A 15242-nucleotide genomic window follows, 5' to 3' on the forward strand; every position below is an offset into this window, starting at 1 on the left:
AGTCAAAAATTATATCTAGCAAAAGTAAGAAAAATTAAATAATTCCTCATCAAATTAAATTTGTTACTACATGTCAAAATCAATCGTTCAAGTGGGATAGAAGTCACTAGAAAATTAGAAGAAATTTCTTCTCTTTTCGTAAATTCGTATTTTCTTAACTATAATTGCATAATTGAACATAATTGTATTAATGTGTGGAATAGAATGAATCAAGTGAATTACATGCTTCGTGGGTAGTTTTGCCAGAACTTCTTTGATGCGAACCAGTCGAAAGATAATATTTGGATTCAGGTCAATTGATCGAACTTGTTAATTCAGCTTTGAACGGTGCCAAATGTATACATTTGGTAGCACAGTTGAAAATTTTCCATTCAGAAATCATTAAGTATATGTACCTACTGGCTTTTCATAACAAAATTCCCGAACATTTAAACGAAAAGATCATTAAAATTAAACAACTTGATCAACATCGTTCCGTAGATTACCCACTCAAATAATTCATATACATATATGCGACAATATGTTTCATTTTTATTTTCTTCGTTTACTACTGCACACTTACTTGCTGCCTGCATTCGTGGGCAATAATTCAACACTTCCATCTAGACTCGATTGTCCACGACGATGTTCACTGTGAAATTATCGCTCTTTCTCACCTCTTGTTCATGTTCATGTTCACGGGAGGTGTACAGAGGGCTTAAGACGTATGAGCTAACCACAGTTACGTACGGCACAGCGTCAGCACCGTATTTAGCTACCAGATGTCTGCAGCAGTTGGCTACTGAAGGAGAGGTTTTGCATCCGACAGCTGCAAGAGTTGTGCGTAAAGATTTCTACGTGGATGATTTGATGACTGGCACGGACACTTTAGAAGAGGGAACGACACTCGCTGCTGATCTAATCTCGTTGACGAAGTCAGCAGGCTTCATGTTACGCAAGTGGAATTCGAATAACTCTCAGTTGTTGTCAACTATTTCTCCAGAACTTCGAGACGATCGTTCTATACTTGAATTTGATTCTACGTCGATGGTCAAAACGCTTGGACTGGTGTGGGAACCGGCCAATGACAGCTTCAAATTTGCAGTGCCACACTGGAGCACTGAGCCTCTTATCACCAAGCGAGTTGTTCTTGCTGACACCGCTCGAATCTTTGACCCACTCGGGCTCATCGGTCCGGTCACAGTTCAGGCAAAAATCTTTCTGCAGCAGCTCTGGAAACAGAAATTAGATTGGGACGAAGTTCTGCCCGATAATCTCCAGATATTTTGGAAGGAGTTTCGTAGAAACGCTAGCGCATTAGAATCATTCTCGGTACCAAGATGGATAGGGTTCAGTAACAGTCTAGCATCCGTAGAACTACATGGTTTTTGTGACGCATCGGAAGCTGCATATGGTGCGTGCCTATATCTGCGGTGCGAATCGACCGACGGATCGGTCTCCGTTCGCCTCATTACGTCGAAGTCACGGGTTGCGCCATTGGAGGACCTCTCTCGAAAGAAGAAGAAGCAGTCGATTCCACGACTGGAGCTATCGTCAGCTTTGCTTCTCAGCCATCTTTATGAAAAACTCCGCAATAGCGTCAAAATACCCGCCAAAGCTTACTTCTGGACCGACTCCATGATAGTGAAGTGTTGGCTGTCTTCACTGCCGTCTCGTTGGCAAATCTTTGTCGCCAACAGAGTTTCAGAAATCCAGCATTCTACCAAGTTTGGAGTTTGGAATCACGTCGCCGGTGCAGAAAATCCTGCGGACATAGTGTCCCGCGGAATGACGCCCGCACAGCTCGCATACCAGTCTCTGTGGTTTGAAGGTCCACTGTGGCTACGTCAAGATCAGTCCACCTGGCCCAAGGCACCAATCGTTCAACCAGAGTTTGACAAATCTATCTTGGAGGAAAGGCCTTCAACAACCCTTGCCGTTCAAATCAAGTCGCATAGTTCCATATTCTCGCTACGATCATCGTTTTGGGCACTACTACGCATCGTTACCTGGATCCGTCGATTTGTTCACAACGCTGCACCAAAAAATAGAGCCCTCAAACGCAGCGGAGCATTGTCGGCAACTGAACTCAAGGAATCAGAACTTCAATTAGTACGATTGGCTCAGTTGGAAAGTTTTCCAGCGGAAATAACAGCATTATCTAAGAAACAACCCATCGGTGCATCCTCAAAACTGCTAGCAGCAAATCCAATCCTGATTGACGGCATACTTCGCGTCGGCGGCCGGTTGCGACATGCTCCCATATCGGACAACCGCAAGCATCCGATGATTCTTCATCACCAACACCCGTTGACTAAACTGGTAATGGAATACTACCATTTAAAGCTGTTCCATGCGGGTCAGCAACTTTTGGTTAGTTCTGTCAGAGAAAGGTTCTGGCCTCTACGTGCCCGTGATGTTGCCCGTTGGACCATTTACCGTTGCGTTTCATGTTTTCGAAACAAGCCTAAGGTTCACGAACAACTGATGGCCGACTTGCCCTCCGTCCGAGTTACACCTGGAACAGTTTTTCTCAATGTCGGCATCGACTTGTGCGGACCGTTTTATATACGATACCCAGGTCGACGAGGTGTTCCAATCAAGGCTTTCGTGTGTATTTTCGTCTGCCTGGCCACCAAGGCCGTGCACATGGAAGTTGTAGCCGATCTCTCTACGCAAGCTTTCCTGGCATCGTTCAAGCGATTTGTTGCGATCCGAGGTAAACCACATTTGGTCATGTGCGATAACGCAACAAACTTTGTTGGAGCAAATAAAGAACTTGAGGAACTACGGCAGCATATGAACAATCAGCAAGTTCAACACGCAGTAGTCAATGCAGCCCTAGAAGATGGCATCGAATTCAAATTCATTCCGCCCCGTACCCCCAATTTTGGTGGTCTCTGGGAGGCGGCCGTAAAGTCCTTCAAAACTCATTTCCGGAAAACCATCAGTGAAAGAACGCTGACCTACAACCGTAATTCATCAGATTGCAGCGATACTGAATTCCACACCGTTAATGCCCGTGAGCAACGATCCGACTGACTTTACTGCGTTAACTCCAGGCCATTTCCTAGTGGGAAGGCCACTCACGGCGGTTCCCCAGCCAGCCTTGCAGGAGATCCCAGAAAATCGTCTTTCCCACTGGCAACGAACTCAAGGCTTTGTCCAGCAATTATGGAGGAAGTGGAAGACTCAGTACCTCAGCGATCTACTCAACCGAACTAAATGGACTCGGAGCCGCGACAACATCAGTATCGGTACAATGGTTCTAGTTAAGGAAGATAAACTGCCACCCCAGAAATGGCGGCTAGGAAGAGTGACCGAAATATTCCCCGGCCAGGACGGAATCGTTCGTGTCGTGACCATCCGGACCCAAGACGGCATCTTTGTAAGAGGAATTTAAAAATGTGCATTTATCCTATTAGGGACAACGACGAACAGTCCCCATGAGAAGAGTAGATCTTTTCCAACTAGGTGCTTCGGCATCGCGGAAAGCCCTTAATATTGGTCCTCCGCCGTTCAGTTAGGTAATTTTTTATCATTTCAATGCAAAAGCTTAAAAAAAGTTCATCCCCATAGCTGCATCTACCTCCCGGTGACCGGGCGGTTCCTTCAAGAAGTCGTCGTTAAATTCATCCGTTGGCCACTCCGTTCTATCAATAATCCCGCATGAAGGTTGTCCTGTATCGTCAAGCATGTCTGTCAAGGGTTTCGGTGCACGTTATCGCATTCATTATTCACAAGTTATCGTTGTGATCGCAGCTTCACTGTTCATCATCGGAAATCACCCACGAGCGCAGGGCCCGCGCTCGATCTGCTGCTCCATTTGACCTGTCGACACTCGACTTGATCACTCGAAATGAAGACCACGTCAGTTCCGGAGCCGTTTTAGACACATCAGAACAGTCAGCTGCAGCATGCGATCATCCTTTCACACCAGAAGTGCCATTCAAGGCATAACCGTGGTACCGGTGGTACCAGCGGAGGCCCGGATGCAAGGGCCTCCGCACCAGGCAAGTTCTGTAAAAATTGTTCATTTCCTTGTAAAAAGCTTCCCATGTTCCTCAGAATCGTGCACCCACCACAGGCCTGGAGGCCTCATCCCATTGATGGCCGACAACCGTCGGTGTATACCAGGACGAAGAATCACATTGCTGCCATGGCGTTGCAATATCCCTCAAGGCCAACCGGAGAAGACTCCGACGAGAATGTACAGTCCAACATCAGTACAAGCAGATTCGAACTCCTCACTACAACACATCAACAGTGGGCATACACATAGTGCATCCTGTTTAGGGGAAAGGCCTACTGGAGGCATTAAACTCTAAAGCAAGCGTAGAAACATGTAGACCTGCTACCGAAACCATTTTTGAACCAACGGAGACAATGAAATTCTCATCTACAGTCCAGTCCAGGACCCATTCAATAGTTGCAAGCACGGATGAGTCAACAGTTATCACACCAGCAGAATAACAGAGAGAAGTGATTATATTTATATTGGAGAAACAGTAATATTAATGGAAACAAAAGTTGTACAATAGGTTTTAGGTTCTTAAATTTGTTCACATTTGTGTAGTTGAAATCCTAACGATTTCAAGGCGGCCGGCATGTTCGGACCTAGTAGAGCCAATTCGTTTGGCAACGCTGTAACATGTTTCTCATGCGAAAATCAGTTTATCCTTTTCTGATCTAATGAATTCATTATCCCATCCTTTATTACCTACGTAAGTTTGATTAGTAATATTCGTCAGTACTCGGTACAGATCGGTATGTAGATATTCACCACTAACCTCATCGTATCACTTGGGATACGAGAGGCAGTTTAGTTCACATCAAACCATATAAAGAGTCACGTCGCACTCAGTTTATAATAAACCGGTCGAGTAAAATAAAACAGTAGCGTTTCGATCAAAAAGTGACTTTCAATAAAGTACATCTAAACCAAGTTATCGCGTCGTGTGTGCTACAGTGCAATTTCTCTGAAAGATCACCAACGGTCTCGGTTATGTGCAAAAACACCTCCCTCCCCCCTATGTCACACTTTTTGTATAAAGCATCTAAAAATTATGTATGGGTCGTCACACTTCGCCCAACCCCCCTCCCCCCTCTAAGCGTTACGGAATTTGTGGACGCTCCCAAGAGCCACTTTCATTGATGGTAGCCGATCGTTAGTACTTCATATCAAATATCATATCATATCATAGCATATCAAAGAATATTGTGGCCAAATTTCATAAAATTTGGTCAACAAAAACCCCCCTGACAATAATAGAACAAAACCTGCCAAAGCCGTCATTCCCCTATTTCAGACAAGAAAATTTAATCTGAGCGCTGCTAATGTTGATGACGACGACCGCGCGACCCACACCATCGCCGGGAATAAAATTTCCGGTAGGAGCTCCGCCGATGCCGAAGGTGGTACCACGGTTTGCTCTCCGCGACATCTCGAACGAACTGGCATCTCGAACGTACGGGCCTTTTGATCCACTGCTTCGTTTTTCCTGTGTATAAAAAGCCCCGTGTTTCGCGTGCGCGCGTCATTTTCATTCTGCATGTCACGGAGAACGGACGATTTCGTTCGCACGGGAGGGCTCGTTGATTGAGATTTATGAGTGATGATGCGGATGAAATTTTTCGTCAGGTCGTGGTGGCGGTCGTGGCAACAGCAGTACATCTTTTCATCCGTGTTCCCAACAGCATTGTTGTGGAAATGAATCGGTTCTTTTCAGGACCACCATTATGTTTGGGAGGAAGGTAAAGTTGAAATAATGTTTTTGACGTAAACTACGTCTAAGGGGAAGACTCAGATACATGGTGTAAACGGAAATTTCCAAATTCGAGACCGTCGCGAAATTAGGATAGATTTCAAACACGAATAGCGTCTTTATCTATCGATGCATTTTTAATCACTTACTCTGCAGAAGTCGAATGATGGATTGAATCTTATGAATTTTTGCGTTACTGCTGCCGATTTATTGCAACAATGTCATGAATTTACTCTCAGTCAAACCAAATTCCTCCAATGGAAAATTTAATGCCCTGAAAAGGACAGATTTCAGATCATGCGGATTTCTAGTCACCAACACAACAGCAACCATTCGATAGTCAGAATATCACAAGAGTATTTCACTCAAATGCAGATGCTGGCTCTATGGTTCTACCGCTACACTGCAACAGATTGCCATCGTTGGATTCTTTGTCGCAACGATCCTGTTATGAGCGCTACCAACGAAGAGCGTGCGTCAGCAGGAGAAGCTTCAAAAATGTATTTGCATGGATGGAAGTTAAACCTGAAACAAGTAGCAGTCTATCTACTACTAAAACAATAATCTTGAGGGGAAATTTCACTGGTATTGATGCTATCCATGCGAATAAATTTCTGTAGCGTCCCTGACGCACGGTCGTGATTCCGCCAACGACGGAAGCTATCAGCCATCACCAAGCGATTAATATGCACTTTGATCAAAATTCTCTCTCGCCTCAAATTATGGCTTAAGAGCTGCTTTCACTGATGACACTTCAGACGCAACCGCTGCAGAAATAAACACCACCATAGCCGCCATCGTAGAGACACGCAATAAAATTCCATCTGAGCGCTGCTAATGATAATGACGACGACCGCGCAACCCACACCATCGCCGGGAATAAAATTTCCGGTAGGAGCTCCGCCGATGCCGAAGGTGGTACCACAGACAAACAGACATAACACAATGTACATTCCCTCATCAAATTCATCGTCATACATACACTAACGGTATCTGTTGTTTTCACCTAGTTGGGCAAACCACGCACAAGATGGCGGAAGTAACCAAACGTCAAACTCGAGCAAATCCGATGCGCGCGCCACGAGTGATCTATTGGCCAACTAGAGATTATTTAAATTGACCAGTAAATCAGTGAACGATGAGAATTTCACAAGTGTTATGCATGTTTGTCTGTGGTGGTACCATGGTCTGGTCTCCACGACAACTCGAACTAAACAACTCGCGCGCGCGGAAGAGCTGCTTTCTTGTAATCAATAAAGTTGAACCTGTAGCCACGCCCCTTTGGTGAGTGTTTGACGGTTGCACAATACTTGCAGCCATACCAGACAACAAAGAGGCGGGACTAATGAGCCATCTTTATTGGTTATAAGAAAACTGCTCTCCCCCGCGCGCGTGGCGCAATCAGCCTCATTCCAAATCAAGACAGCAGCACGTACGGACGTGTTTTTTGCTCGCACATTTTTGACGTAAACTACGTCTAAGGGGAAGACTCATATACAGGGTGTAAAACCGATATTTCCAAATTTGAAACTTTCACGAAATTAGGATAGATTTCAAACGCTAATAGCATCTTTACCTTTCGATGGATTTTTGAGATTTGCTTATCAATAGATTCGGAAACTCTCCAGCAATTTGCCAATTCTATTGATACTATTGATTATCAACGTTTAAACTATTGAAAATGTTATTTCTTTTCAAACCGGGTGAAAAATTCAATTCCGTTCATAAATCCCCAACACGGACATCAGATTGCAGTAACATACGGGCCTTTTGATCCACTGCTTCGTTTTTCCTGTGTATAAAAGCCCCATGTTTCGCGTGCGCGCGTCATTTTCATTCTGGATGTCACGGAGAACGGACCAACGCGGTTCCAGCGATAACGCCTGTGGTTTGGTCTGTTGTGGTAAAAACTCATGGACGATTCAAATCAAGCCCAACTCAGCACATAAAAACTCATGGATGAGTTGAATCATCATATGTTTTCTGTATGTACTTAGAAACACGAGCGCGCGTCAAACGGAGAAGCTGCAAAAATGTATTCGCATGGATGACTATCTACTAAAATTATAAGTCTTTCTCTGAATCGTGCTTCTACTACCGACGGAAAACATTCTGCCATCACCAAGCAATTTGTTTTTACTTTGGTCAAAATTCATCTCGCCTCAAGCTGTGACTTGAGAGCTACTTTCATTGATGGTAACCAATCGTTAGTAGGGGAAATGACGGCTTTGGCAGGTTTTGCTCTATTATTGTCAGCGGGGTTTTCTGTAAATAATTATGCTCAAATTTTGCACATCAAAGAATATTGTGTCCAAATTTAATAAAATTTGGTCAACAAAACCCCCCTATAGAACAATAGAACAAAACCTGCCAACATACAAGAAAATTTAATCTGAGCGCTGCTAATGTTAATGACGACGACCGCGCGACCCACACCATCGCCGGGAATAAAATTTCCGGTAGGAGCTCCGCCGATGCCGAAGGTGGTACCACGGTCTGCTCTCCGCTCCGCGCGCGCGAAAGAGCTGCTTTCTTGTAATCAATAAAGTTGAATCTGTAGCCACGCCCCTTTGGTGAGTGTTTGACGGTTACACAATATTTGCAGTCATACCGGACAACAAAAAGGCGGAACCAATGAGCCACCTTTATTGATGATAAGAAAACTGCTCTCCCCCGCGCGCGTGGCACTCCGGAGCAACTGATGCCGATCTTCGCGCAGCTCGCCACTCGGCTGCGCGGCTGCAAAACCCGCTTCGACCAGGTCTTCACTCTTGGCATGTTCATCATCGAAAATGGCTGCTAGGGTGGGCCTGGTCAACTGGAACGCTTGCTCGCTCAAGAGCAAAATAATTGAGCTGAAGGATTTCCTTGAGGAGAAGGAAATAGACGTAGCGTTCATCACCGAAACGCACCTAAAACCGGAGGTGAACATCAACATCCCGGACTTCCGCATCGTGCGACTCGACCGGCCGACCAGGGGAGGTGGTGTGGCCATCGCTCTTCGCTACAACATCAACTGTCGTCTGCTTCCAAGCTTCCAGCTCAGTGTCATCGAGGCCATCGGTGTCGAAATCACCACTTCGGTCGGCACAATCGCGCTCATCGCGGCGTACTGTCCAACGCAAGCCAAAGCCGGCGATGGATCATCGGCTGCCCTTCGGAGGGACATCGTCAAGCTGACGCGGAGGCAACGCCAGTATATCATTGCCGGCGACTTGAATGCCAAACATCAAGCCTGGGGCAACAGTCGCGGCAATCGAAACGGCACCATCTGGAGCAACGACATGTAGGAAGGCCACTACACGATCCTGAGCCCGGATTCCCCACTCGGCTGGAGTCGGTCCGGTGCCCACGCAACGCTCGACCTCTACATAACAAACCTGAGCGACCACGTCTCGCAGCCGGTTGTATACCAGGAGCTCAGTTCGGATCACTATCCGGTGGTGGCGGAACTGGGCTCCTCGGTCAATCGGCACCAGCAGTTACGGCGGAACTACCACCGAGTGAACTGGCAGCGGTTCCAGCAGTGCGTCGATAACACCGTCGATTACGAGGTGCGTCCGGAGACGCCGGAAAGTATCGACCGGCAGCTGTGCGCTATCGAGGAGGCGATCACGGCGGCCCGAGAGCAACACGTACCGACGGCTCGGCAGGTAAGCAACTCCTTAAACATCGATACACTCACCAAAGATTTGATTCGATTGCGAAATGTCACTCGCAGGCAGTTTCAGCGTACTGGACTGCCTGAGCTTAAGGCACGCTGCAATCGAATCACAAAAATTATCAAGGCCAGAATGGTGGACCTCAAAAATAACGATTTCTCGAATAAGATCCGCACTCTCCCAGATTATGCTAAGCCTGGAAAATGACCAAAATTCTAAAATCCAAGCCTCGGCCCATTCCACCTTTGATCCCACTAGACAATAATGGCTCTAAGGATCGCTTGATAACTCCTGCAGAGAAGGTCGCTGAAATAGGTCGTCACTTCGTCAGCTCACACAATCTTGGGCAGAACATCGTCAGTCCACACGAAGCAGCCGTCAACGAGCATGCTAACAACATCCATTTAATTCCCAACGACTTCTCGGAGGAGTTGGAGATCTCAGCTGGCGAATTGACGGCCTATATCAAATCGTCGAAGAAAGAACATGAAGGCCCCAGGCTTCGACAGCATCCTGAATCTCGAGCTCAAACACATGAGTGCTCCGTTCTTTGAGCACCTCTCGCTGATCTTTAATCAGTGTCTCCGGCTCAGCTACTTCCCATCGTCCTGGAAGTCAGCGAAAGTCATCCCCATCCGGAAGCCTGGGAAGGATCCTTCCTCATCCAAAAGCTATCGTCCCATCAGCCTTCTCTCAGGATTATCCAAGCTATTCGAAAAAGCTATTCATCACCGGTTACTTGAGTCTGCCGAAAATCTCAACATCTTGCTCGAGGAACAGTTTGGTTTCCGACGCGGTCGGTCAACTGTACACCAACTGACCCGAGTTACCAACGTCCTCAGACGGAACAAGTTTGTCTCTAAAACATCCGCCATGGCCTTACTCGATGTCGAGAAGGCATTTGACAATGTATGGCATGATGGCCTGGTGTACAAACTACAACGCTACAATCTTCCCAGCTACCTGGTGAAAATCATCAACAATTACCTGTCGGCAAGGACATTCCGGGTCTCAATCAGCGGAGCGAGTTCCAATGCGCACAACATCGTCGCAGGCGTTCCCCAGGGCAGTATCCTCGGGCCCCTGCTTTTCAATCTGTTCACCTCCGACATGCCAGAACCTCCAGAAGGCGGCATTCTGTCTCTGTTCGCAGATGACACATCCATTGTCTACAACGGTAGAGTGATCAGAGCGCTAGTGGCAAAACTCCAACGAGGCCTGGATGCCCTGACAGAGTACCTCACCAGCTGGAAGATCTGTATCAACGCGGCGAAGACCCAGGTCATCATTTTCCCCCACTCCAAATCCCCTAAACTTGTTCCGCCTGGGGACTGTAAAATCATCCTCAATGGCACGACTGTGGAATGGGCCAATGAGGCCGACTACCTTGGCTTGACCCTCGACAGCAAGCTTATTTTCAGGCAACAGGTTGACAAAACGGTGACAAAGTGTAACGTCTTGTTGAAACTACTGTACCCTTTGATCAACCGCCGGTCGTCATTGTCCCTGAAAAATAAGCTTGCTGTCTACAAGCAAATCATCCTCCCTGTGATCGAATACGGCATGCCGGTCTGGGAGAGCTGCGCTAAAACCCACCACCTCAAACTTCAACGGGTCCAAAACAAATTCCTGAGGATGATCCTCAACACCCCTCCCAGGACAAGAACATCCGAGGTCCACCGTCTGGCCGGAATAAAAACCTTACATGAACGCTTTGGTGAGTGTAAAGAAAAGTTTAAGGTCCGTTGCTTGCACTCGGACCAACAAGCGCTTAGGGCGCTAGTTCCAATCTAGGTTATCAAATTTTTATTGTAAATATTAGTGTACATAGTAGTTAGGTTATCAAATTTTCAAAAAACACTAGCGCCTCCTGAAGGCCGTCATGATACATTATATTTTAAAAATTAAGTCAAACATTAAAACTATAATAATAACAATAATTGAAATTGAAGTTGGAGGGCCAACCGGCCGATCACTGTACATGTTAAAATTAATTGTAGAACCAAAAATGTTTTAAATAAAGAAGAATTTTACTACTTACTACGCGCGCGTGGCATTTCATTTGAAATGTCGCGGGCGGCGGTCCCAGCATTGGCGGAGTTGCTGAACGAATCAATCGGTTCTTCTCAGGGCCACCATCCTATGCAAAGGAAGAGGTGAGGCGAATATTGTTCAAAGAGCAAATTAAGCACTTGGCTACGCCATAATGTTGCCGTCCGTAGCAGAATGACGAGTGCGCCCCGGGAGGAGATGCTACAAATATGAATTCGTATGGATGGCATCAGTGGCAGCCAGGTGAAATTTTCTCAATATCTTATTTGATTTTGTTGTAGCTTGTGATTGGGAAGGCGGATTATTAACAATCAATCGAAAGATGGAGATGGAGACAGTTCAATCGAAATGATGCCGTCAGTAGCGAAATCACGAGTGCGTTTTGACGCGTGGTCTTTGCAAAAACATGTGTGCGTCTTCAGTGATTTGACGGAAGTTATTCTCATTTCTAAAGTTTTAATGGTTAAATACAGTAAAAAGTGCAATTAAACTTGATAAATTGAAATTTAGAAATACCCAAGTTTAGTTAAGCTCATTTAGAATATTTTTCGAAAAATTCGAAAAAGAACAATGAATTGAATTTAAACAAACAAAACTAAACTACTCATATTATACAAAACTCGGAAATTCAATATATTTGTTTTAATTACATAAATATATTAGTTCCTTTTAAAATGTAAATTTCATAAGAAATCCAAAGAGTAATTTTGTAATACTCACTCATGGATAATGGCACTAGATTCTTCATTTCACCAAACTGTTTTACGTAGTTTACGTCGGGCGGTCGTGTCTTGTACACAACACTTATGATTTTTTTATTCGGAACAACATTTTTTAATCTCAACGGATTTTTATACATTTTTTTCCCTGAATGAGGAATGCTTCCCAAACCTTTCGCTGTATCCTTCATTAATTTTCAAAAACTGACCACTATACACTGAGAGAAAATAGTGCGACCAGATATTAGGTGATTCGAGCTTCAGAACTTTCAGCATATTATAAACTCAGCCTAAAATAATCGGTCTAGACCTTTCTTTTTATTCATGGTGCCTGCACAAATTACGGGCATAACGAACCCTTATTGCCATGTGTGGATATTCAATCGTTGTTCTTGAATTCGATTTCCATCTTTCACGCTCGACGTTGAAAAGAGATTCACGCACCTATTCGCTACTACATCAACCACTACTCGTTAGGCATTTATTTCTGTTATGTAACGTAATCGTTTTACCGAATTGTACCTGTGTTATCTGTAAGTAGATAGTAATTCTAGATATAAGTCAATATTGTATCATTTGGAGTATATAAATTCTGTTGATACAAAAGTGAGAGGTTTACGCCCATTCGAAAGTGCTTATTGTTTACTCTCGAACGAGCTCCCTCTCCCAATAAAGAAAGATAAAGAAAGATAAAGTATGTAAGGTACACGGGCAAGTTAAGCTTTAATTCAGATGAGAGAATGAATGCTCTGATATTTTGTTTTCAACAAACTACTCTCGCTCCTTCTGACTCCATTCCGAAGATTGCCGCTTTCAAAGCAATCCCTGCCATTGTTTATTTTCGCCCTTTGCAAAATCAAACCAACTATTTTTTTGGCCCCAACAAGGGTTCGATACGAGTTGGAGGCGATCACTAACAGCACAGCCCTGCTGGTCGCTGGCGACTACCACACACGCACACTGCTAACGATGATGCGCAGCTATGCCGGCTCACTGCCAGCATCTATTGACCGGCACACGCCGACCACCACGATGACGTCACCTCACTGTCAACTTGAACTGTTCACACCCAACGGTTGGCCCACTGCCGACGTCGGGTGAACGATTGCGATGATGATGTGCAGACTCACTGCCAACACACAAATGTACAGCACCGTTGATGCTGTCTGCCCAATGCTGAACACGTCGCGCTCCGCGCCGTATGATGATGGATGAACAGCAGTCGGCTTGCTGCCGAGTGCCGATGATGGAAACGATGCTGTTTGGATGGGCTAGCCTACTGCGCGGAACGAATGACGACGCGGATCGGTACCTCGACGCCGCCTTTGAGATGGTCGTCAGATGACAAACGATGGTCAACGCACGAAAAGATGGCTTCCGTTCTTCCGGTGGAAGCGTCGCTTCTTATACTCTTCCAGAAAATAGCTCTGAAAAGAGCTTTCTAATTAACTCTCTTGGTTGGTAGCGAGCTAGTCCACTGGTTGAAGGAAGGAATCACTGCTATGGGAATCGCTAAGCGATTTCTGTGCGGCACGGAAACTGATGCTACTGGTGGACCAAATCCGACTGTAGAGGGTTCTTCCTTTGATGAAAACTCGGCTTTTCACTCTTAACTTTTATTTTCACTCTTGGAGGTATAATTTACTAATGACAGTCAAATGATAAAGTGATAAATGAACACTAAGCTGCGAGGCGGCTCTGTCCCAGTGTGGGGATATAATGCCAATGAAGAAGAAGAAGGTATAAGTGTTGTTTGTTGATAACTTTGTTATATAGTTAATAAATTATGCTAAACATTAAAACTGTTGTTTGAAAAATATATAACTTATATAATATCCCAGGTCTCTCTGTCTTTCTGTCCTTCTATCCCTATGTCTGTAACAATTATATCATATCGTTCTAAAATTGATGCAACGGGCATCACGATGTCCGAAAACAACTCGTTACAAATGATTCATGAATTTTGTCTCCTCTTAAAAACTTCAGCTCGTTGGATTCAGTGGTAAGTCACCCCCTCTCTAGCTACACTACTGTACAGAGCACGGAAAGTAACCAATCGGATAAAATTCGCGAGATTGCGTGATAATCATGCATTTTATTTCGCACGGCACCGAATACGCCTGCATCGCCGCCGCAATGGTCGACGGTACGTTGCTCTCATTTTAAACACCCTGGGAACACGCTCGAAACCCTCGACTTTGGATGCTTATAACTTGGCCAATTTCAAAGGATTTTCCGGTCTTCACCAGTCGCTTCTTATATAAAATGTTTCATTTTGTCCACAACAGGAATCTGTCGACTACAGCGCCACCAAAGCAAAAACTGAAACGGTTGCGTTTCGCATACATTTGGATCACTTTTCCTTACAACTTTGAGCCATTTGCACGCCAACCACTGGACCGAATGAGCTGAAATTTTCAGGGGCTTCTGGGACCCCCAAACTGTCCTTAAGTTGCAAGGTTTGAAATTCAGGATTTCATGTATTTTGGGCCAGTCCATGGTGCGGGGCAAGTTGAAACATTGATTCAAAACGTCACCCTCGCAATTAAAAGTATTTTTTTCCAGAATTCAACATGGTCCGTAAATACATACATTCGAAACACATAAATTTATTAAAAAAATGCAAACTTCTGAACATAAATTTAATAAATTTCCATTCCGTCATGAATGCAACCCTTCTACAATCTCCACTAGAATGAAAAGGGGTCTTTAACTGCAGGGGGGTTTAAACTGCAGTTTAACTCAGAGATTATTAATCTACTGAGCACTGACTCTCAGAAAAATAAACAGAGTATGTGAACATTTCGTTAACTCCACCTTTCACTTCCCAGCTGCCTATTTCTCTAATCGAAGAGTTGATGAGAGATATGATGGAGAAGCCACACCAGATTAATCAACTGCGCAATATACAATGAACCAAATAATGAAGCATCCTGAATAGTAATCCGAGTGGTCACCAGTAGGAAATCAATTTGATAAATTATCAGCGTAGTCATTACGCCGTTGTGCGTTCTCCAAATTTGGTCTCTGAAAATACGCTTGAGACTTTGTTGTACACTGCCCTT

General features: G+C 44.9%; 1 protein-coding gene across 1 annotated transcript in view; it reads left to right on the forward strand.

Annotated features, from left to right (window-relative positions):
- LOC134206570 (uncharacterized) overlaps positions 1–15242 on the forward strand; it is a 30653-nt gene that overhangs the window by 5497 nt on the left and 9914 nt on the right. Inside the window, exons 3-5 of the mRNA XM_062682297.1 lie at positions 685–2892; positions 2966–3367; positions 10082–10676. Coding sequence (XP_062538281.1) covers positions 685–2892; positions 2966–3367; positions 10082–10676 — 3205 coding nt within the window. The remainder of the gene's footprint in view (positions 1–684; positions 2893–2965; positions 3368–10081; positions 10677–15242) is intronic.

The sequence above is a fragment of the Armigeres subalbatus genome, chromosome 1 (assembly GCF_024139115.2).
Source record: "Armigeres subalbatus isolate Guangzhou_Male chromosome 1, GZ_Asu_2, whole genome shotgun sequence".
Taxonomy (NCBI): domain Eukaryota; kingdom Metazoa; phylum Arthropoda; class Insecta; order Diptera; family Culicidae; genus Armigeres; species Armigeres subalbatus.